Source organism: Sparus aurata, chromosome 23 (assembly GCF_900880675.1).
Source record: "Sparus aurata chromosome 23, fSpaAur1.1, whole genome shotgun sequence".
Classification (NCBI taxonomy): Eukaryota; Metazoa; Chordata; class Actinopteri; order Spariformes; family Sparidae; genus Sparus; species Sparus aurata.
The window spans coordinates 12,555,313-12,580,274 of NC_044209.1; the positions used below are offsets into that span (position 1 = coordinate 12,555,313).

The 24,962-nt window shown below is 39.4% G+C and overlaps 2 protein-coding genes and 3 gene segments (V, D, J or C); 4 read left to right on the plus strand and 1 right to left on the minus strand.

The window, feature by feature from the left end:
• Positions 1-4,362: 4,362 nt before the first annotated feature.
• Positions 4,363-4,805, plus strand: LOC115575150 (immunoglobulin heavy variable 1-46-like). The segment is given in 2 exon segments: positions 4,363-4,405; positions 4,501-4,805. Coding segments are annotated over 2 exon segments (348 nt in total).
• Positions 4,806-5,651: 846 nt separating this feature from the next.
• Positions 5,652-6,752, plus strand: LOC115575151 (Ig heavy chain V region 6.96-like). The segment is given in 4 exon segments: positions 5,652-5,700; positions 5,787-6,088; positions 6,464-6,507; positions 6,638-6,752. Coding segments are annotated over 4 exon segments (510 nt in total).
• Positions 6,753-9,975: 3,223 nt separating this feature from the next.
• On the plus strand, positions 9,976-12,541 carry LOC115575152 (immunoglobulin heavy variable 3-23-like). The segment is given in 4 exon segments: positions 9,976-10,031; positions 10,133-10,422; positions 11,461-11,501; positions 12,436-12,541. Coding segments are annotated over 4 exon segments (480 nt in total).
• Positions 12,542-13,428: 887 nt separating this feature from the next.
• LOC115575954 (uncharacterized) lies at positions 13,429-18,184 on the minus strand. The gene is made up of 7 exons (XM_030408404.1): positions 18,060-18,184; positions 16,644-16,870; positions 15,663-15,814; positions 15,241-15,415; positions 14,867-15,093; positions 14,499-14,708; positions 13,429-14,206 (listed from the first exon to the last, which is right to left on the minus strand). The coding sequence occupies exons 2-7, from the start codon at positions 16,858-16,860 to the stop codon at positions 14,066-14,068; spliced, it is 1,122 nt and encodes a 373-aa protein (XP_030264264.1). The 5' UTR covers positions 16,861-16,870; positions 18,060-18,184; the 3' UTR covers positions 13,429-14,065.
• A 21-nt stretch (positions 18,185-18,205) lies between these two features.
• Positions 18,206-24,637, plus strand: LOC115575952 (uncharacterized). 16 transcript variants are annotated; one of them, XM_030408386.1, is made up of 14 exons: positions 18,206-18,465; positions 18,543-18,594; positions 19,283-19,345; positions 19,492-19,554; positions 19,735-19,797; positions 19,944-20,006; positions 20,191-20,253; positions 20,400-20,462; positions 20,701-20,763; positions 20,948-21,010; positions 21,157-21,219; positions 21,385-21,447; positions 21,613-21,675; positions 21,970-24,637. In XM_030408386.1, the coding sequence occupies exons 1-14, from the start codon at positions 18,368-18,370 to the stop codon at positions 24,190-24,192; spliced, it is 3,066 nt and encodes a 1,021-aa protein (XP_030264246.1). In that variant the 5' UTR covers positions 18,206-18,367; the 3' UTR covers positions 24,193-24,637. The 16 variants fall into 16 exon arrangements, with proteins under 16 accessions (XP_030264246.1, XP_030264248.1, XP_030264247.1 ...); XM_030408388.1 differs by lacking the exon at positions 21,613-21,675; XM_030408387.1 differs by lacking the exon at positions 20,948-21,010.
• Positions 24,638-24,962: the final 325 nt, after the last annotated feature.

A 24,962-nucleotide genomic window follows, 5' to 3' on the forward strand; every position in this document is an offset into this window, starting at 1 on the left:
AATCTACGCTGATTTTTATTTCAAATATTTTCATTGTTGTTGGGAACGTAACTAAATGTGGATTTTTTTGCCTTGACAGGTGTTGATGGTCAGACTCTGACAGAATCTGAACCAGTGGTTAAAAGGCCTGGAGAATCTCACAGATTGACCTGTACAGCCTCTGGATTCACACTCAGCAGCCACCACATGAACTGGGTCAGACAGGCTCCTGGAAAAGAACTGGAGTGGATTGCCTGGGTTGAAAATAATAATGACAGGAAATTCTACTCTGAGTCAGTCAAAGGCCGGTTTACTGGCTCCAGAGACAACAGCAGACAGCAGGTGTATCTGCAGATGAACAGTCTGAAGACTGAAGATTATGCTGTTTATTATTGTGTTCGACAGCCACAGTGACACAGTTGGTTGAGCAGCTGTACAAAAACCTGCAGTACTCAACTTTACTGGACTGAAAGAGCCTGAAAAATACTTAGTTTTATTTATTCTTACTTTGTTTATAATTAAATCATGAACACTATTGATGAATAAGTCATTTAAGTTGCACTATTTAGTTCAGAAGAAGAAATTTAAACTCAGAATTGTAATACTTACAATATCAATGAGGTAATAATACAAACTAAGAGATATTTATCTTTTCCATAAGTGAACAAGCCCAGAACACCGTTTGAAACTAGAAAGGTGGCAGGGTCAGTAGTCAATGATCTTTCACTTCTAATAAAAATTTCTTCCCCAAAATTACAAAGTTACGGTGGCCCAGAGGTGTCAGGCCAAATACAAAAGCCACAACACGAATACAAAAGCCACAACACAAATACAAAAGCCACAACACAAATACAAATGCCACAACACGAATACAAAAGCCACAACACGAATACAAAAGCCACAACACGAATACAAATGCCACAACACGAATACAAAAGCCACAACACGAATACAAAAGCCACAACACGAATACAAATGCCACAACACGAATACAAAAGCCACAACACAAATACAAATGCCACAACACGAATACAAAAGCCACAACACAAATACAAAAGTCACAACGGAAGTGACCCACAACGGAAGTGACCCAAAACGGAAGTGAACGGCAACGGATGTTGACAATGCGGCGGATTGTTGCAGCCATTTTAGGAGCCGTGTGCCGGCTGTCTCTGGGCAACACAGAGTCCAACTTCGTCGCTGACTTTCCTCCAAGCTCTCTCCTGTTTTGTCCAAGTCTCTGTGTATCTGTTTCTGTCCCGGAGCTCCCGAGCTCCGGTCTCTGTATGCGTAGTGTGGTAGTATAGTACGGAGCTAACGAGCTTCGGGGCGCCGAGCACGGAGCATTAGCCCCAGTTAGCACAACAATAGAGCAGCTAGCTTTTCTCGCTTGTTGTGTCGTTCCGAGCCGGGGCTGCAGCGCCGACAGCAGCGCTCCGGTCTGCTCCCCGAGCTCTGTACCACCATACCGCTGTACACACATACAGAGACCGGACAATAAAGGAGAGTGCTTGGAGAACATCAGAGAGGAAGTTGGACCACTTGCTAAGTTATGAAAATATGTGTCTGTTACTTGATTACAGCGGTCTGTTGTACTTTATTATGAACCACAGTAGCACAATCACAGCTGTACAAATGTACGCAACCATGAGTGACAGCAACAACTTCACTTGCAGAATGATGCCAGATAATTCACCGAGAAGGTGGCGAAGTTTGTGACATTTTCAACCCGGATTTTTGAGAGGAAGGAATTAAACGTCTGTCCCAAATAAACGCCTGGTCTGTTAAGTGATTGAAACAAATAAACGGCCCGACTATTATTTGATATTTCACGGTATGATAACTCTCCCGGCCGGGGAGAGAGACATGCGTCACAGTGCTCAGCTGCAGACACAGCAGAGAGGTGACGAGATGCGACTCATGACTGACAGGCATCAAGGCCACTCAGCGTTACCTTATTAAAATATATATATATATATATATATATATATATATATATATATATATATTAGGCAGAGTTATGGAAATGAAGGACACATGAATGTGATTGTGCTACTGTGGTTCATAATAAAGTACAACAGACCGCTGTAATCAAGTAACAGACACATATTTTCATAACTTAGCAAGTACAGAGCTTGGGGAGCAGACCGGAGCGCTGCTGTCGGCGCTGCAGCCCCGGCTCGGAGCGACACAACAAGCGAGAAAAGCTAGCTGCTCTATTGTTGTGCTAACTGGGGCTAATGCTCCGTGCTCGGCGCCCCGAAGCTCGTTAGCTCCGTACTATACTACCACACTACGCATACAGAGACCGGAGCTCGGGGACAGAAACAGATACACAGAGAGAGCCTGGAAAAAAGTCAAGGACGAGGTTGGACTCTGTGTTGCCCAGAGACAGCCGGCACACGGGTCCTAAAATGGCAGCAACAATCCGCCGCATTGTCAACATCCGTTGCCGTTCACTTCCGTTTTGGGTCACTTCCGTTGTGGGTCACTTCCGTTTTGGGTCACTTCCGTTGTGGGTCACTTCCGTTGTGACTTTTGTATTTGTGTTGTGGCTTTTGTATTCGTGTTGTGGCATTTGTATTTGTGTTGTGGCATTTGTATTCGTGTTGTGGCTTTTGTATTTGTGTTGTGGCTTTTGTATTCGTGTTGTGGCTTTTGTATTTGTGTTGTGACTTTTGTATTCGTGTTGTGGCTTTTGTATTCGTGTTGTGGCATTTGTATTCGTGTTGTGGCATTTGTATTTGTGTTGTGGCTTTTGTATTCGTGTTGTGGCTTTTGTATTTGGCCTGACACCTCTGGGCCACCGTACAAAGTGCACCTTTAACTAACAACAATAAGCATTAAAACAAATCATTGAATATCTTACCGTAATGATCAATCACTCACATAACAGGCAATGGAAGCAATACGATATGCGTAAATCATTGTCCAGGTATGAATAAAATAAATGAATCCACAATAATGTTTGTATGACTTGGGGCCATATTCCTAAAGATTCTTAGTGCAAAGAGTTGCTCCTAGTGGCCAAATTAATTCTTAGAATCATGATGTTTTCTTAGAATTTCCCCTAAAAGTGAAGATTAGATCCTTGTAAAGATAAAAGCTATTCCCAAAGAATGCTAGCTCTTAAGAGAGCTCCTAAGGTGAGATCTGTTAAGAGCAGGGAAGAGGACTTTTAAGCGGCTTAGGAGTTCCCTAAGCAGAGGACAAAATGGCGGACAGAAGAGGCAGGAGAGATATTCTCCAAACACTGGATGACAGTGAATTAATGAAACGCTACAGATTGGATCGTGCAGGAATCATGTTTGTGGTTGATCTCATTAGAGATGGACTTACTTCTCCAACCCAACGCCACAATGCAATACCACCCGAAATGAAAATCATCACAACACTGCTTCTTATAGGCCGGTCAGTAATCACAGACATTGATGAAAGCTGAGTCATTTTACCCTCGTTAATACCAAATTAAGTTGAAATGTCGAAAGTTAAAAGTGCAAAAATTACCAGCATGGCAATTAATATAAGCAAATAAATATAACTGTCACTATGTGAATACTGTGCAAGTGGGCCTACGTTTTCACACATTTTGTAGGATAATTTTTAAATATAGCTTACTATTCATTTAACAGATATTTTCTTTTATGTGAAATATTATTTACAATTACACAGTCTTCATAAGATTAGATTCTATGATTAAGTTTATGGATTTGAGGGTCCATCCTTTGCCCATTATCACAAAAAGTATATTTTTTATCTAGCTTTTAGGATCAACCAATCACAGCTTTTGAAATGATGACTCACACCTAGCAACGGGGTCGACCACACCTCCTCACTAAGATAGGAGTTTCTGTCCATTCCTTGCTCAGAGTTCTCTGAGAATGTTCTGGAATCACTCCTAAGCTAAGACTCCTTGCTAGGATTTTTTAGGTTGAGTTAGGAGCTCTCTGAGAGGATTCTCAGAATCTTTTGGAATACGAGCCCTGGTATCTAAAGTCGGTCACAACATGAGGGCTCCACCACCACTAGATGTCAGTCAGTTTCAAGTTTCTCTCTCTCTGTCACAAAGAGAAGACTCTCAGAGAAGACTTTGCAGTATTCTTCCTCACTGAAGTGACCCATCAGTTTATAATGAAAGCATGAGGCTGATAGTTCAGCTTGTACTGTATTAATGTTCTTCTTAAATTCACACCACACAGTCTAACTCTCAACAACACTCCTCCTTTTCTCAGATTTAGTCTTTATGTTTAAAAACTGTTTCTCCAAAATCTCTGACTGATAAAATGCAAATTCACACGCTGATGAACAGTCCCCGCCCACTCTGCCTGCACAGTATATATCCTTCATAAAAGCCTTATGGCCTCACTCAGCCAAGTTTCCACCATGACAGCTGTACTGAGTTTCTTCTTCTTGGCTCTCATTTCAGGTGAGTGAAGTCAGTGTCAGTGTGTCAGCAGAGGAGGAGAACAACAGCTCTGGATGTCTGCTGGCTCCTCGTCATCTAAACTCTGTCTCTTTCAGCTTCTCAGGGTCAGTCCCTCACCTCCTCAGAGCCAGTGGTCAGCAGAGCTGGACAACCAGTCACTCTGTCCTGTAAAGTGGAAGAACTTGATCTGACTTGGCTGCACTGGATTCGTCAGAAACCAGGGAGAGGACTGGAATGGATCGGACGAATTGATGGTGGAACTGGCACAATGTTTGCCCAAAGTGTCCAAGGCCAGTTTACCATCACCAAAGACACGTCCAGAAATGTTGTGTCCTTAGAGGTGAAGAGTCTAAAACAAGAAGACTCTGCAGTTTATTATTGTGCACGAGAGCCACAGTGACACAGCAGACTATAGAGCTGTACAAACACTGAACTACACTGATCTCTGTATGAGAAGCAATGAAGCATGTCAGGACTTTGAAAACAAATAATGTCCCATTGAATGAGGCCAGTTAACAATGAAACACATTTCATCTGGTCTGTCTGCTCTACCCAAGTAATGAAATAAAGAATAATGTTTTCATTTTCAGATTTGGACTCTCAATTGAACATTAAATGAACAAATGATGCATGGAGTGAGGGACTGCATCATGTTGCATCAATAGCTTTATGTAAATGTATCAACCATAGATTATTTGAATTTAGTTTGAAAAGAGAAAAACAGATTGAAAATGATTTGATCAGTGTGTCTTGATCAAAACAAAATTGATAATCTATTCAAAACACCTGCTAATTGTGTGATGGTATAAGACAACAATCAAGCAATATTCATAAAAGTGATTCTGCTGATCAGAATTAAACTGTAGATTACTTTTATTGTTGTAAACATTCTAATGTGCTGCCAGTTTTTCTCAAATTGACTGATAAGAAACAAAGCATTGATTACAAGATTAATTATTATTTCATTAGCTTGAATAAAACCTGTATGTTAATGTGTCAGATGTCTGAATTAAGAATTACAAGTCTGTATTTATGGAATAAATGTGACTGTGTTGTTACTGACTGACATTTTAAAGAAAGTAAAACATGTTAGACTCTTGGACATTAGTTACCAAGTTTTGATGAATATCTCCAGTCAGCTGTTTCCTCCCTGTGAGGAGGAGTCAATGCAAAACTCAGATGTCTTCCTCCTCTACTTATCTGACTGCAGAGAGGATGACAGAGAACAGTGGACACACAGTTTAACATGATGGACTATAGGACAGGACTGCTGCTGTTAACTGTCTGCTGGGCAGGTGAAGGTCTTTACAGGGCTTGATTTGTCATTTTAATTTTGCGACCATTTTCAAGCATGACATGTGTCTCATTTTTGGCTTGTCAGGTGTTGATGGTCAGACTCTGACAGAATCTGAACCAGTGGTTAAAAGGCCTGGAGAATCTCACAGATTGACCTGTACAGCCTCTGGATTCACATTCAGTGACTACTGGATGAGCTGGATCAGACAGGCTCCTGGAAAAGGACTGGAGTGGGTTGCCTGGATTGACAGCGGTAGTGGTAGCGGCAAATTCTACTCTGAGTCAGTCAAAGGCCGGTTTACCATCTCCAGAGACAACAGCAGACAGCAGGTGTATCTGCAGATGAACAGTCTGAAGACTGAAGATTCTGCTGTTTATTATTGTGCTCGACAGCCACAGTGACTGGAGTTGTTGAGCAGCTGTACAAAAACCTACAGAACTCATCTTTACTGGACTGAAAGAGCCCAAGCATGAAGTACTTTATATCATGCATAATTATATCATAATTTTTAATCTGTTCCTGTGAAATATTGTTAGCAAACATTAAATGAAACAAAACACAACAAAGATTATGTGTTAATTAAACGTCCAAAGACAGCACAGTAAGGTAGTCACTAGAAAATAAAACATTTCTACAAATTCAGAGACAATAATGTCTATCTGTGTTGTCATTGATATTAACTGACAGTAGAGTTGTGATGCTGGAGGATGTAGTGAAGCTCTGTGTTCACAGCATCGTCTTCAGACCTTTTTGCTCTGTAGGCGAACTGTAGGGACTCCATCAGGGGGTCAGTGATGGTTTTGAGGTGAGACAGAACAAGGCGCTCAAAGGACTTCATTACCAAAGAGGTCAGAAGTAGATGGAGAGACACAATCAGGACTGGTTTCTTTGCAGGGGTTCTGTTTCTTAAAGAGTCTGTTGACATCCCTCTTCAGGATGGAGAGAGTTGTCATTGTGGTGTGGGGAGAGGGTGCAGAGGTGGGCCATGGTGGAAAAGAAGGTGCTCCTGCCGAGGTCGGGGAGGGGGAGATCCTGGGCTGGAGCTCATGAAGGGTGTCACAGGGATGGTGGGGGCTGTAGGTTTATAGTTTGTGATCTTCCTGAGTCTACTCCAGACAGTAGCAGCAGAGTCATTGGCTGAGAACTGATGTTGGAGTTTCTCAGAGTACTGTCATTTAGCTTCTCTCACCACCTTGCTAAACTTGTACTTTGACTCTTTAAAACTGTCTTTGTCCCCACTCCTAAATGCTTCTTCAACCTTTATTGTTATAACTTCAGCCACTGTTATAGCTCACCCTGGTGCGTGATGGTACAACGCAGTCCTCACAGAAGCTGATGTATGACGTTACAGTCTCTGGGTTTTCAGCTGATGAAAAATGATTCCACAGCAGAAGAAGAATGCTGATCACTGTCATATTGTTGCACCAGCCAATGTGGATGTAAAAACAGATTCCCTTGAAGGAAAGAGTCATGTACAATAAACAATCATTCACCAGTTTCACCAAACAGTAACTGCGATCCAAGTCAAATCCAGTTACTCCCTGTGAGGTGGAGTCAATGCAAAACTCAGATGTCTTCCTCCTCTACTTATCTGACTGCAGAGAGGATGACAGAGAACAGTGGACACACAGTTTAACATGATGGACTATAGGACAGGACTGCTGCTTTTAACTGTCTGCTGGGCAGGTGAACATCTACACTGATCTTAAATTTTAGATAACGTTTATCTGTGCTGCCAAGCCAATGACACGCATATGTTTTTGTCTCAACAGGTGTTGGTGGTCAGACTCTGACAGAATCTGAACCAGTGGTTAAAAGGCCTGGAGAATCTCACAGATTGACCTGTACAGCCTCTGGATTCACATTCAGTAGCTATGAGATGCACTGGATCAGACAGGCTCCTGGAAAAGGACTAGAGTGGGTTGCTTATATCAGTAGTGGTGGTAGCACCCAATACTACTATGAGTCAGTCAAAGGCCGGTTTACCATCTCCAGAGACAACAGCAGACAGCAGGTGTATCTGCAGATGAACAGTCTGAAGACTGAAGATTCTGCTGTTTATTATTGTGCTCGAGAGACACAGTGACTGGAGTTGGTTGAGCAGCTGTACAAAAACCTACAGAACTCATCTTTACTGGGCTGAAGGAGCCAAGCATAAAGTATTTTATATCATACATTTCATTAAGCCATTAAAATAAATGTTGCCACTTTCAGTCAAGTAATTAAGGGATCATGTATTCTTTATTCAGATGTATTCTCATTAATACACTAAGCTGAATTACTGCATTAGATACAGCTTTAGTCCGCTGAGGATTTTGGTCACTTTATTCAAAAGGTTAATGCATTTCAGTCAGGGATATCATGAACCAAGATAAATGAAATAATTTGAGTCTTGAAGGATAAGATATTAATCTCTCCCTTTTAAAGATTATCAGAGAAATAAAGATCCCATAAATAGTTTGTGTCCTCTGTTATTCTAATATACTAATATACTATTCTAAAATAATGTTAGTTTCTTTTATAAAATCACTAGAGGGCAGTCAGTGACACGTTTGTCTCTCCTCTGTTACTTAAAGGAGACTCTGTGTTCTCATTAATATTAACTGACTGACTCTCAACACTCAGATGTAGTTTTTGCATTTTGTCTCACAGGTTTCAGTTCCTGAGCAGCTGTTTTCCTCTTGAGGCTCCAAGTTTCTCTGTATGTCTTCAAACATCTGCTGACACTGAAATGAATAAAAATATGTCATGCCAACCAGCAGCATCAGACAGAAGTTTTCCATCATTTATGGTTCATGTAATATTCACAGTAAGAATAGTTGTGATAATCATTTACAGTTGTTTCATTTCTGTAAAAACAGGGACATTTTCAAAATGTTCCAGTTGAGTGTGTAATGAAATGAAAATATCATGTGTAAAGCAGAGGTGATTTCCTTGCATGTTTTCACTCTGCAGATATAATAACAGTCAACAGACTCTTCTATTGGCTTCAGTCAGACCAACATTGATGCTTCATATGTTTGATTCTATGCAAACTCAGTGAGCTTCCTTGTTACTCAGCTATAAAAACTTCCCATCAGGCCGTCAGTGGAGTTCACAACACGTCACTTTCAACATCAACCATGTTTTCTGTAGCTCTGCTGCTGCTGTTGGCAGCTGGATGTGAGTCTCTCTGGATTTGTCAAAGTCAACAGTTATTCTTTTGCAGTTTAACTTGATCATTTGTGACAAAACAGTTTGCTTTTTTAACAGGTATGAAGTGTGAACGGTTGACACAGCCAGCCTCTGTGACTGTGCAGCCAGGTCAACGTCTGACCATCACCTGTCAAAAACATGAATGTTCATAAATTGTTTCCACTAATAATTACATTCTTTTACCATATATAAAACTGTGAAGGACTTTGTGTCATTCAGTTATTACACATTTGAGTGTCCTGTTTCTGGCTTCTACATACTCCCACAAGCTCAGTTTATAGAGAAAAACAAAATATCTTAACACAGTTAAGTGAAAGAGTCACAGATTTACATAATTATATTAACAACTGACTGAGGTCCAAACAGTCATGGTCTGTAACCAATGTATCCCTTTTTTAAGGGGTCGTTGCTGGAGCCAATCCCAGCTGTCTCCGGGCAAAGGCAGGGTACACCCTGGACAACTAACCAGCTCAATTCAGGACCCTCAGGAGCATGTTGGGGTTGACATGCAGCTCTACTCAGCCTGGGGGAGCCGGGATTTGAACCAGCAACCTTCCGATCACTAGCTGACCCACTCTACCTGCTGAGCTACAGCAATCCCCTCAGAAAAATAGTGCATTGAAAAAATAAATGAGGGCATGTGTGAATAAAAATCCCTCAGGTTACCATTTGTTTTTGGTGTCAAAGAAGAATTATGGAGCATCACTCATCTTGAATTACAAAATAAGAGAATCTCTATCCCATAACTGTTTGACTTGTAGGCTCAGACAAAAATCAAAAACACCCACATAAACACAATCACAAAATCTGCTTAGTAACATTTTTCAAAAATGTGCTTTCTTGCTGAGAGTCAGAAGATCAGTGTTGTTCTTATATGTATATAAAATGTCATCTTCATTCCCTGAATAATGTAGATGGTGACACAAATCAGGGTCTTGACAATAGTGACGGGATAGTTACATCTTCTTTTATATCCTGTCCTTATTTATGCAAAGTGAACTTCCTCACAGTCTGCTATAAAGACTTGATATCATGCTGTCAGCTGCAGCAGAAGAAGAGAAGCTCCCATCAGATCACCTTCAATACCAACCATGTTCTCTGTAGCTCTGCTGCTGCTGCTGGCTGCTGGATCCTGTGAGTCTCACTGAGGCAGAGACACTGACAGTATGATCACAGCACACTGACTGTTCACTGTTATTACACTCATTCAATATTCAACATGTTTTCCTCCACAGGTGTGAAGTGTGAACAGTTAACACAGCCAGCCTCTGTGACTGTGCAGCCAGGTCAACGTCTGACCATCACCTGTCAGGTCTCTTATTCTGTTAGCGACTATGCTACAGCTTGGATCAGACAGCCTGCAGGGAAAGGACTGGAGTGGATTATATTTGGAGGTGTTGGATGGACCACACGCATCAAAGATTCCCTGAAGAACAAGTTCAGTATCGATTTAGACTCTTCCAGGAACACAGTAACTCTAAATGGACAGAATGTGCAGTCTGAAGACACTGCTGTGTATTACTGTGCCAGAAGAGACACAGTGAGAGACAATAACAGGAGAGTCATACAAAAACTACTTCCTCTATTTACACCACTGGAAACATTCACTTGTCTCAGTATCACGCTTTTTGAGTAACTGTCAGTCAGGAAAATTCAGAGTTGTGACTCAATATTGAATTCTTATTTTATCTAAACTGAAATGTTTGATATTAAATTCAATTCCAAATTTGTTTGGCCGTCCAAGATCTCCCAAGAAACTTCTGAAGTTAAGACAATGTACAACTTTTAAAAAGTTATTAGATGAATAAAAGTCATGTTAAGGAGCATTAAAGTTTTTTTAATTAAAACTTTTCTGCCCCATTTTACAGTTCTTACACTTCTTATTACTAGTCTAACCTTTAATTTAGATCTAAATTAGATCACAAATATATTGATAGTTTAAGACATCAAATTGTATGTGCTTTCAAGTCTTTAATGCATATAAGATAAACTAATTTCATGATGATAAAAGAGAGTAAATGCAGCAGTATCTTTTATTGAATCAAGTCTTATGCCCTCAGTTGTATTGTTTTATATCAGGTATTACAGTTTCACCCATTTCTGTCATTGCTGTTTGTCCATTGATTCATGAACATGAACAACATTTACATTTTTGTTTGATTCTGACACATTGTTTTTATTGAAATAACAAAACACAGTCAAGCAGATTCTGCGTCAAACACTCGACAGATTGCAGTCTGTCATGACTGTAGATCTGTTTGTTGTGTTCTTGTCTGGTTTTGTCTTGTGGTTTCTTGTATTTGATTTCCATGTCTTTGTATCTTGTCTTGTGTCTTGTTTTTCCATGCCCTCATGTGTCCTTTAAGTTCTCCTGTGTATTTTCCTGTGTTCTTCCCTCTGGCTCCCTTGTCTATTGCTTTGTTCCCTTCATGTTCTCATGTGCTCCTCCCCTTCGTTGTCTCACCTGTTGGTCCACCTCACCTGTTCCTCGTCTTGTCATCAGTGTCTGTGTATTTAGTCTCTGTGTTCCCTTCACTCCTTGTCTGGTCATTGTTCTTGTCAGCCTCTTTCTGTGTCCATGCTCCAGTTCTTGTACCTGCTCCTGTCTGTTCCATGTTCCCCCACGGTATGTGTTTTTGGATTTGGGTTTTGCCTTTTGATTTGAACTTTGTGCTATTTGGTTTGTACTTTGTCTTGCCTTTTTTGGTTGCTACTTTGCCTTGCTTTCTTTTGATACTTTGTCTGTTGACAACTTTTAATTAATAAAGCTCGCCGTTTGTTTTTCCCCTGATTTTGCCTCTTGTCCCCTGTTTAACTGCATTTGGGTCCACCTCCTCTATCCTGAGTTTTCCCCTCTAAAACCCCAACCCTGACACAGTCAGATAATCAGCAAACTTCAGTCCAGAACAAGATTCCAAACATTTATCTAAGAAAATGGGTTCTTTAGTTTAATTTATTGAGAATGAACTGTGTCCTTCTGGCAATCGTCATACAAAAAGAAAAAAAATATGAGAAAGTAAAAAAGACATAGCAGTCGGGACTGAATCCCCCTAAATGTATTTAAAGTAACAGTTTATACATTTTATATTTAGGAATAGAAATAAGAGAAACACTGTGAATAATAGTCCATCAGCCTGACAAACAAAGTAATAAATATGGTCAACCCCCCCCCCCCCCCCCCCCCCCCCACACACACACACACACACACACACACACAGGAGGAGTCAATGCAAAACTCAGATGTCTTCCTCCTCTACTTATCTGACTGCAGAGAGGATGACAGAGAACAGTGAACACACAGTTTAACATGATGGACTATAGGACAGGACTGCTGCTGTTAACTGTCTGCTGGGCAGGTGAACATATACACTGATTTCTATTTCAAATATTTCCATTGTTGTTGGGAACGTAACTAAATGTGGATCTTTTTTGCCTTGACAGGTGTTGATGGTCAGACTCTGACAGAATCTGAACCAGTGGTTAAAAGGCCTGGAGAATCTCACAGATTGACCTGTACACCCTCTGGATTCACATTCAGTGACTATGAGATGGCCTGGATCAGACAGGCTCCTGGAAAAGGACTGGAGTGGGTTGCCTGCCCATATGGAAAAGAAATAGAAAAAACTTATGAGACTTTCCCATAGCCTCTAATAGTAAATGTTTATGTTTTATATGTATTGTATGTCTTATAAGACTTATATGTCTCATACTATGATTTACTCATGAAAGTGGCCACTTTTGCATTTTTCTCATACAACATAATTATAAGAATTAAAAATGAATCAAGTAAACATTACATATATTGTTTATAAGGAATGCGCATGGCAAATTATGTTTTCCATATGTGTACAATATAATGTTTGTACTTTTTAATTACATGTCTTAGTTATAAAGACATGTGCTTTTTTTATATAAATATATTATATTATATATATGATTTTTGTGTGTAAAGTGCATTTAATTTAAAGGTAAACTATGCTTTATTTATATGTTTTTTATAAGACTGTCATATGTCAGTCCATTAAAATCACCATATCAGTATAAAAACATATACTTTTTATATATGAATATATAAATCATATATAGATTTTTTGTATGTTAATGTCATGTAAACTATGCTTTTTTATGTTTTTTTAAACTAGATTCTTATATGTCTGGCAATGCAAATTTCCATTACAGTATAACAAATATATGCTTTTTATGTATTAATTTATGACATTTCATACATGTTTCTGTAGTCAAAAACATATGAATCACATATTAAAATGACAGGACTTCATATGTTCCTATACTGATACTGTCTTGGATGAAACAAGTTTAAAACTGGCAAGACGTGGTTTGCCTGGTCATCGCACAGAACAACTAATTTCACCATATAGTGATATAAATGCAGTCTGTATAGATCTGTTATGTTGAAAACATGTCTTTATTAACAGTGGAACATTGCTGGGATTACAGTGCCGACAGCAGTAAACAAACAGCAGTAAACTATAATCTTAGGAAAGATCGTGTTTTCAAAGATATTCTTTGAATGAACTAGTGGCAAGATAGAAATATGACTCTCAATTAGTTATGATATTTAACACGTGTCATGCCTGCATACATACATGAAGAGCAAATGCTTATTCTACTACTACTACTAATATGGGAACAGTGTCACCCTCAACTAATTGTTGTCATTACAAACAGGTGTACACATCTAACTGATTTGCCTCTTCACATCCAAAGAAAGGAAAAACAGGGCTTAAAGGGAAATCAATTTTACCTCTATCTATCCGAGGTTAGGGATATAATGTTAAAAAAAATCTGCAGTTGTTGAGGATGTTCTCTGTGTCTCTGGTGCGCAGCTGCAAAATCTGTTGTTCTGCCTCCAGTGATGTCAAATGACGGTGCTGGCTGTCATTCAGAGCTGCGCCTCAGAGACAGCGAACATCTGCAACAACTGCAGGCGTTTTTCACACTCGACCCTAACCCGGATAGAGCTAAGGTTGAACCTTGGCAAAGATCTCTGAGCAAATGCTAGTACTGCCTACTGTTTAGCATGCTTCACTAAACAAGCACTAAGCAGTGCGTAGTATGGTTAAAGTGCCACACATGCTTCCAGCAGACAGTAGTCAGTACCAGTATTTGCTCAGGGCCAAGGCCTATGTGATACACTTGTGTAAAACTTACAGCAAACAAAACAGTTTAATGGAGAGCTGCGGACACAGCAACGTTTTTACTTTTTGACCGGAGCTCCGTAATCTTGGCGTTGATCGTGCTTCCAATGCTGGAGAGCTGGGTCCCTGGCCACCTCTCAAGAGTTGCACCTACATATAAACAAAAACAAACAAAAACAAGAATGCAAAAGCTTAGTACAGTAGGATGAAATCAGACACAAAAGCAGAGACTATTGGGGAAACACCTATTGAATCTGAGGTGTATATACGTATGTAGATATAGGCTATATAATTAACTGTATATATTGTTTTAATCTATTTTCATTCCAAATTCAATTATCTGTATATTTGTACTGTGTATGAAGGGGTTACAGTTCATTTTGTTTTGCAACCCTGTGTTGTAAAATGACAAATATATGACCATGAAAACCTGAAAACGTACTGTAAATGGCATCCAATTTATTTTGTCCAGCGGTAGACGAGCATCTCCTCTGCCTCGTTTGTTGCCCCGAAGATTGCTCACTAGCAGTACTTCTACCGGGAAGACTGCGGTGAGCAGATGTCTTACAAATACTGAGGCCGAATTTGCATTGAGGGCATAGGCCCATGCCAGTCTCTCAACCATGACTCCGGTCCCAGGATGGATCTCAACCTGTTTAGACAAGGACACAAGGTAAGCATTTAAAGTTAGAAAATGTATGATTTGTTCAGCCCAACAGATTTTAGACATAAAAGCAGATTAGATCTGCCATAATCATTAAAAGGTCTATTTTATGTGGTGTATTTATTTATTCTTTATAAAACAATTACCTTAGAAGACTGGGAGACAGTCAGTGATGGAGTGACAGATGCAGACCTGGAACTGGACACCGTAGATCTGGGTACGGACAGCAGTGAAGTGGCAGATGGACAACTGGACCCGGACTGCGGAGAACCTGGGAGGACCAGCGGTGGTGTGTTAAGCTCCAACCTGGATCTCTCAGGAGATGCAGCCGAATCAATTATATTCCTCATGCTCTGTAGGAGTCCTGGCACATCTAGACATAGTATATCAAAAAAAACAATTAGTTATCAACCCTCTTCTTTAGGCCAAACTAGCCTACAACACAGTCAATTCAGCCTACAGTCATTTAGAAAAAAAGTGTAATAGTTGTCTAATGGTTAAATTATTGATATCATGATACCTCGAAGAACCATCTCCTTCAATTTAGCATTTTCTGCTTTTAGGTCCTTGATCTCCTGCTTTAATTCAACTGCAGTCTTCCTCTGATTGTTATGATTATCTGGAGAAGGCTGTGATTGACCATATTGCTTAAGAAACTCGTCTGCGGGGTCTGTCCTCGTGGGAACCTTTGACCTCTGGGTGTCAAGAGAAAAAAATAGAATCATCAGATAGAAAACCAAAAGACAAACATGGTTTACGCTGGAGTTGACCAGCCATACTGTACAACAGAATCAACATCAAGAATCAGTAATCTTTACATATTTTCTTTTCTAGCTAGATGTAATGCCTATTACACAGTAGTGCCAACCCCTTACACATTCTTTTTACGTTACCACTGGGAAATATGGTCAATACACAGGAGCTAAAGTAAATTCACATCACCTTAACTTGCAATGACTGAGTCTCAGTATCGGTTGAGCCTTCCGAATCATCCCCATATTTTTGGGGGGCCACTGACACCCTCTTTGCCAGCTCTGCAGGTTCGTCTTCCTTTAGCAGTGAGTTAAGTTTACGAGTTGTCTCAAAACGAGTGGCTAAAGAAGGAAAGAAAAAGACATACCCTAGTTATACTCAAATGGCAGATCACTTTTTCATAACACTAATACTGAAAATATACTTCAAGATGGTGATGTTTGCTCCTATGTGCATTTCATTTGAAGGGGTTATGCAATAGGCAAACATGACACCTGACACAATCATACGTTACCATTCAAAAAGGTTTGTTCCACCTGGTGTCAACAGTCAAAGTATTATTATGTCACCTTCAATGTCAAATTGACAGAGGCCATGTCAAGTGACATGATTGTCAGTTGATATACTGATATGTTAGGACACTTTCAGCAAAACAACACAGTACTTGTGTTTGTGTAGAGCACAATGGGTATAACTAAGGAATCAACCATGTATTAGTTGTGCTTATGCATTAACTTTTAGTCAGGTTAACTTGTAGATGATTGCATGTTTCTGAAACAAGTTTTCACTGCCAACTAACAACTTTCTTGCATTTGTAGTTCGGTATACATGATGAAATGGTGACAAAACTGTTACAACAAAAGTATGAGCTCTGTTTGACCAAATTACATTTTAAAACATGGGTTGACTTCTTTGAATGTTTGAAGTTTGTACTTAAACAGTTTTATTGCTGTGGACACATTCCACCAATAACATTCCAAATCCATTTATCATTTATACAACACAACAAATGCGAGAAAGTCTTCTGTCAACTGGCAATGAAAGTTAACACATGAGCTAAAACAGGCTGAATCTCGCCCTATTCATGTTTGAACAACTAACAAATTCTTTTGAAATGCTGTAAATTAAAGAGGACAATCTGCAATCAAAGCCATAGTAACTCTATCTTACCACTAACAAAGATGACGATGCCTCTGTAGTGAGGCCACCCTCCTCGTTGTTTCTTCCCATGGCGCCATTCAATGACAGTTGAATAGTTGGAAATGGGATTCCCATCGTGGTCCATCTTGGAATCATCATACCCCCTTATGGCATCAGTTTTTATCTCGCTGAGCTTTCCAAAATCCTCCCCTTCACTCCACTGCACCACGGCAAACTTCCTCTCCATGTGTCCTTAGCTTAGCAATCAATAAATAGAGTAGACAGAAAATATGAATAACCTTAACAGCCTTTTTTGGACAAAAAAAAACTTCAGGTATCTGCAGGTTTAGGCTAGTTATATTAAAGTTTTTTTGATGCCACTCAGAATTAAATTTAAGACAAATGTCATTATATATCGTGATATACCATTCTGTTATCTAAATTGATAACACCAAGCACATATTAACCATAATTTCTACCTTAATTTGATCTGAAATATTTGAAGGAATTTAACTGAAAATTGCATTTTTGGTTTTAAACCACACTTTACATTACCACGCAGATAAATGTGACATAAATCTTAATTTCACATAGGTGAGCACATATTGTGATGTACAGTATATTGATATTGAAAAGTCCTGATGATTATTGTGATTTTTACTTCTTTCATACAGCCCAGCCCTATCTGAAAGGAGCCTCCACAGCCTACAACCAACCAGAGAGGGTCAAGTGGGTCTGGTGTTTGCTATAACAGACAATAGAGAGCTGCAGGAAACACATCACTGGCTACAAGATGTTCTTGATTATGGTTACTTTGGCCAGAGGCTGTGCAACCAGATATAGTATATATATAATATAAATAATTATTCTATTTACTGATCGGGATAAGTTACATTTTAAGTTTAGGATCAAAAACAAATGTTCTGTTATATTGCAGCAAATAGAAAATTATGTATTATATGCTTAGAATGATAAGCCTACCCATTGTAATCTATTCATTTCCCATGATTCTGTCTTGTAAATTGAAAATTCCATTGGAAAAATGAATCTAGATAACAGCTGAACAGTCCCGATCACTTGCAACCTTAACGTTTAATTATAATTTTCGCTCTCCAATGACAGAATATTGTAATCCTTGGTTAGTTAACGTAACTTTATCTATTCCTGCAAACATAATGAGGGTTTTAGGTTTCATTTGTGTTATTAGCCTATCATAGAAATCCTATTAGAGCTAATTTATGTTAACATTATGTTACGTTACCTTCCAAAATGCGCCACTTTGGGTAATGTTAACGGTTAAGGTTAAAGTTAGCTAAGTGACTGTTAAATTAGCTAGCTAAATGAACGCTGAAAATGAATTAACTTTAGCCAGACAGAAAATCAACTGTTACATGAATAAGTCGAATTTAAGCAAACACATTTAAAAACATACGTTAATTCACATACCTCTAAATTCACCCAACTGCGTAGAAGCAAAATCTGGGTGGCCGCCGTCAAGTACCGCCGTTCGTCTTCATTCAAAGATGTACCGTTGGTTTGGGAGGTCTCGCGAGATCTCGCACAGTGTCCCTTCCCGGGCACCGTACAATCCCGCCACTGAATGTATAGATACCGGAAGCTTGCGAGCGGTAAAACTGGTTACGGCGTGTTTAGGTTATAGCATGGATGCTGAGGACATTTGCGTGAGATAGCGTTGCTTGCCCAGTCTAGTTGACTAACGTTAGCTACGTTACAAGACAGTTACAGTAATAGCTATGTCGAAAAGAAAACACAACGTTACTCTCAACACGAAAGAAAAAGATTGGTTGAGAGAAAACGTTCCAAGACGTACTTTGACAAGATGGAAAAAAAGGTTTGTGCTACGTTTATTTTTTTAATGCTGGTGTAATTAATAATTACAGTTAACGTTACTGTCGACTGTTTCCTTAGGAAAATCAACAGAACTTTGACTGACATTGAAAAACACACTGCTCAACGACATGTAAGTGCAGCCCGGTTCTTGTCCTCTCGGTTTTAGGAGCTTAAGGTATACATTTCAACAGTTATGTAACTTTATAAGATATTATTTTACTTATAGCCTGCCATACACAATATCATTCAAGCCCTGACATGTGTGGACATACTGCAAAAGTTGCGAATCTGAAAGGATAATGTTAGCTTCACCAAAATGTGCACAGCTGGCATAGGTGTTTTTCATGTTGTTTATTTATAATGTACCTGGTGTTTACAGACCTTAAGGCTGATGTACCATCATGTTGAAACGATCGGTAACGTTACAGCATTTACAGCAACTACTGTTAGTCAGCTCTATTCACCTCGTAAAGTGAATTCAGTAAAATTCAAAAGGCTTTACTTGCATGAACGTTTTAACAACAATGTTGCCAAACAAAGCATCAAAATACAAGTTGTCTAATATTTGGACAGTACACAATAACCGTAATATGAACATTCATACAAGATTAAGATTGATATGTATTGCATACAGTATCATATAGATGTATGCATGAATGTATATTTGAGTTGAACTTGTTACAGTAAATATTCTCTCTCTTTCTCTCACTAACCTTACAATATTATTGTAACAAGGACTATCTCTGTGTCTCCTGCCCTTACCCCATCTCTCCCCCTTTTTATCTTTTTGATTAATAATAGACTTGTGTTCTTTTTAGGAAATTGATGAAGGTGCCAGCCAAAGCGAAGAGCAGAGAGCAGAGCCTTTCACATTAACACAGGTGAGACAAAACTACAGTATTATACAATGCTCTCTCTCTCTCTCCTCTCTCAAACTACAGCTACTATATCTGTCTCCTCCCATACCCCATCTCTCTCCCTCCTTTTTTTATATTTTTGATGAATAATGGACTTGTGTTCTTTTTAGGAAATTGATGAAGATGCCAGCCAAAGCGAAGAGCAGAGAGCAGAGCCTTTCACATCAACACAGGTGAGACAAAACTACAGTATTAAACAATGTTCTCTCTCTCTCTCTCTCTCTCTCTCTCTCTCTCTCTCGCACACACACACACTCTTAAACTACAGCTACTATATCTGTCTCCTCCTATACCCCATGTCTCTCCCTCCTTTTTTATATTTTTGATGAATAATGGACTTGTGTTCTTTTTAGGAAATTGATGAGGATGCCAGCCAAAGCGAAGAGCAGAGAGCAGAGCCTTTCACATTAACACAGGTGAGACAAAACTACAGTATTATACAATGCTCTCTCTCTCTCTCCTCTCTCAAACTACAGCTACTATATCTGTCTCCTCCCATACCCCATCTCTCTCCCTCCTTTTTTTATATTTTTGATGAATAATGGACTTGTGTTCTTTTTAGGAAATTGATGAAGATGCCAGCCAAAGCGAAGAGCAGAGAGCAGAGCCTTTCACATCAACACAGGTGAGACAAAACTACAGTATTAAACAATGTTCTCTCTCTCTCTCTCTCTCTCTCTCTCTCTCTCTCTCTCTCGCACACACACACACTCTTAAACTACAGCTACTATATCTGTCTCCTCCTATACCCCATGTCTCTCCCTCCTTTTTTATATTTTTGATGAATAATGGACTTGTGTTCTTTTTAGGAAATTGATGAGGATGCCAGCCAAAGCGAAGAGCAGAGAGCAGAGCCTTTCACATTAACACAGGTGAGACAAAACTACAGTATTATACAATGCTCTCTCTCTCTCTCCTCTCTCAAACTACAGCTACTATATCTGTCTCCTCCCATACCCCATCTCTCTCTCTCCTTTTTTTATATTTTTGATGAATAATGGACTTGTGTTCTTTTTAGGAAATTGATGAAGATGCCAGCCAAAGCGAAGAGCAGAGAGCAGAGCCTTTCACATCAACACAGGTGAGACAAAACTACAGTATTAAACAATGTTCTCTCTCTCTCTCTCTCTCTCTCTCTCTCTCTCTCTCTCTCTCTCTCTCTCTCTCTCTCTCTCTCTCTCTCTCTCTCTCTCTCTCTCTCTCTCTCGCACACACACACACTCTTAAACTACAGCTACTATATCTGTCTCCTCCTATACCCCATGTCTCTCCCTCCTTTTTTATATTTTTGATGAATAATGGACTTGTGTTCTTTTTAGGAAATTGATGAGGATGCCAGCCAAAGCGAAGAGCAGAGAGCAGAGCCTTTCACATTAACACAGGTGAGACAAAACTACAGTATTAAACAATGTTCTCTCTCTCTCTCTCTCTCTCTCTCTCTCTCTCTCTCTCTCGCACACACACACACTCTTAAACTACAGCTACTATATCTGTCTCCTCCTATACCCCATGTCTCTCCCTCCTTTTTTATATTTTTGATGAATAATGGACTTGTGTTCTTTTTAGGAAATTGATGAGGATGCCAGCCAAAGCGAAGAGCAGAGAGCAGAGCCTTTCACATTAACACAGGTGAGACAAAACTACAGTATTATACAATGCTCTCTCTCTCTCTCCTCTCTCAAACTACAGCTACTATATCTGTCTCCTCCCATACCCCATGTCTCTCCCTCCTTTTTTTATATTTTTGATGAATAATGGACTTGTGTTCTTTTTAGGAAATTGATGAGGATGCCAGCCAAAGCGAAGAGCAGAGAGCAGAGCCTTTCACATCAACACAGGTGAGACAAAACTACAGTATTAAACACTGTTCTCTCTCCCTCCCTCTCTCTCTCGCACACACCCTCTCTCAAACTACAGCTACTATATCTGTCACCTCCCATACCCCATCCCTCTCCCTCTTTATCTTATCTTATTGATAAATAATGGATTTGTGTTCTTTTTAGGAAATTGATGAAGATCCCAGCCAAAGCGAAGAGCAGAGAGCAGAGCCTTTCACATCAACACAGGTGAGACAAAACTACAGTATTAAACACTGTTCTCTCTCCCTCCCTCTCTCTCTCGCACACACCCTCTCTCAAACTACAGCTACTATATCTGTCACCTCCCATACCCCATCCCTCTCCCTCTTTATCTTATCTTATTGATAAATAATGGATTTGTGTTCTTTTTAGGAAATTGATGAAGATCCCAGCCAAAGCGAAGAGCAGAGAGCAGAGCCTTTCACATCAACACAGGTGAGACAAAACTACAGTGCACACATTTATGAAGTTTATTACATAATTTGGTATGAAAATAAAGTATCACAAGACAACCAATGCAATAACAACATTCACACATTCATTTCCGCAGTTCATGTAAGTGTACCGACACTTTCTGTCCTTCCTCTTTTTTGATTCTTCATGTGTTGTGAATTCCATTAAATTTTTTTGTGCTAAGTGCTGTACACCAAAACAAGGTTATGTAGTGGAAAAATAAAAACACAGAACCTGATAAGTTTTAATAAAACGCTTCTTTTTCTGAAATTTTAGGACAATGTACCTCAAGCAATAGATGATGTCCACACCCAAGGACTAACGGAAGAGCAAAGTTGCATCTCGATTCTCTCCTTTGCATTGAGACACAACACTACAGGTGTATTGATGGAAGACCTGCTGAAACTTTTAAAGTTACATTCTGCTGGGACAAGTGCAATTCCAGCAAGCAAGTATTTTTTGGGGAAACCATTAGCTGGTATTGTAGATCAATTTGAACACCATCATTACTGCAGCGTATGTACTAAGTACCTTGGCACTTCACAGTCACAAGAAGAAACACTTACATGCGTGTCATGTTCCTCATCCATAACAGTAAAAGCCAGTTTACACGAAGGACATTTCTTTATCAGTATTCCATTAAAGGGCCAACTGAAAGATATTCTTGAGAATCAGGGTATGCATGATCTCTGTTTTCCTGCTGATGACAGTAGTAGAGAAGTAATAAATGATATATGTGATGGCACCTTATATCAGGCCTTGCAGTCAAACAGTGAAGTGGATTTCCTTTCCCTTACATTTAATTGTGATGGTGTACCAGTCTTTCAGTCCTCTAAATTTAGTATTTGGCCAATACTGTGTTGTGTTAATGAGATACCCCCTCAGTGCAGAGATAAGCATGTACTTTTATGTGCTTTGTGGTTCGGTTCCAAAAAGCCAGACATGACCTGTTTCTTCAAACCATTTGTGGAGGAATGTGCCAATCTTTCAAAAACTGGTTTTAAGTGGCATCATCCTATTGATCAGTCATGGAGAAATGTGAAGGTGCACCCATTGTGCTGTGTGTGTGATGCAGTAGCAAGGCCTTTACTACAGAATTTTAAGCAATTTAATGATGAATATGGCTGTGGAGTCTGCCTTCACCCTGGGGTGCAAATGAGGAAAGGACAAGGAAACTCAAGAGTTTACACATGTTCAGCTGAAAAACCAAGTGACAGAAATCACAAAACCACAGTAGAAATAGGACAAATTGCTGAAAGAGAAGGGAAGACTATATTGGGCATAAAGGGCCCATCTGCTATTGTAGATTTAGCAAAGTTTGATTTAATCAATGGGATGGTCCCTGACTATATGCACTGTGTGTTGCTTGGCGTGTGTAGACAAATGGCGACTTTATGGATCGATTCTAAGAGCTATTCTGAGCCATGGTACATTGGCACACAAACAGCAATCATGGACAGACACCTCTTGTCTATAAAACCACCAGGTATTGTTGCTCGAGTTCCAAGATCTCTCACTGAACGCAAGTTCTGGAAAGCCCACGAGTGGCAACACTGGCTTCTGTATTATAGCTTGCCAGTTCTGAAAGGCATACTTCCACAGAAGTATCACTCTCATTGGGCGTTACTGATAGAGGGCATAAGCATTCTGTTGGGATCTGAATTAAGTACAGAGCAGATAAATCACGCCCATGACGCATTAGTGTACTTTGTTGGAGGTGTGCAAGCGCTGTATGGGGAAGAGCACATGACATTCAATGTTCATTCACTTCTGCATTTAAGCCAAAGTGTTGTGCATTGGGGTCCATTGTGGGCCCACTCAGCCTTTATGTTTGAAGCTTTCAATGGATACCTACTGAAACAAGTAAAAAGTAGTCAAGCTGTACCACAACAAATATGCAAACGAGTGATGTTGTCCCGTGCTTTTCCCCGTTTAGCAAAACAATTCCTAACAAATGCACCAGCAGAGGTTAAAGATTTCTGTAATGAAATGAGAACCGAAAAGCATCATGTCAAGAAGTTTGCAAAGTTTGCTGAGGTGACTGCCCTTGGTCCACCAAATGTAAGATTAATATCTGTTGGTGATCAAGCTGCCCTCCACACAGTGAAACAGGTTCCCACAAACTATGTGGTGAATTACTACAAGAGAATTGCTGTAAATGCAGAAGTTGTACATGGTCATACCTACAGCAAAACAAAACAAAGAAACAACTCAATTGTGCTTTTGAAGGATGGGAGTATTTTTAGAGTCTCCCACTTTATTGACATTGGTGATCAGTGTTTATATGCCATAGGGAACTATGGTAAATGCACAGTGCAGAAGTTAGCCAGAGGTTCTCTTATCAAAACTCCACTGAGCTACATGTCAACGGTGCACTTTCCCACAGGCTTTCACAAAGCCATAAACACTACTCAGGTAGTTGGACCATGTATGTATATTCAGTGTCCACAATCCAGCTCGTTTGTGTGTCGGCTGCTGAAGACATATTATTGTAAATGAATGATTGTGAACTAAATGTGAAGATGGTCACCTATTAATTTAGGGTCGCTGAGCTGGAAAGTAACTAATTGCTATTACTGTTACTGTAATTGAGTGTAATTGTACTGTGACTGAACTGTACGTTCTTTAACTTTAAGGTGAGAAACACAAATCTATTACCAATGTAACTATGATGAAATGGCATATATCAGAATGACAAATACATTTATTCTTCTTTGATACCTTTGCAATGCATGTCATCAACTTGTATGTATTTCAATGTAACGTCCAAAAAGAGACAAGTGCAAAACAACTTAAAGTTGCATCTTAATCAACTTGGGTCAGTTGGGTCATGTAAAAAGAAAAAAAATCCATTGCCACTTTTCTGAATTTTAAGTAAATATGCAACTTGTGTAATGTCATTTGCTAATTTTGTGAAAAATTAAAATCTTTCTACAGCAAGAAAGGAGGGAGTGGTTTTTTTAATCTCATTTTTATTTTGCTTGATATTGAATACACAATTTTGAAAATTTGCTGCATACAGAACTTTAAAAGAAAATCTGTGCGAATAAAAATGTGTTTTGCCTATTTTATTGGATAAAATGTATCATAAAATTCAAAATAACAACAAATATTCCCCATGTGATCATTTTCGGAAAATTAATAATTTGAGACAGAAGAAGGTGTGAGCTAAAAACCTGGGTTTGGGAAGTGTCATAAAATGTTTAAAAAAAATACCCAAAACTCATTTGGTCATCTAATGTAATTTTCATTGTAATTTTATAAGAAGA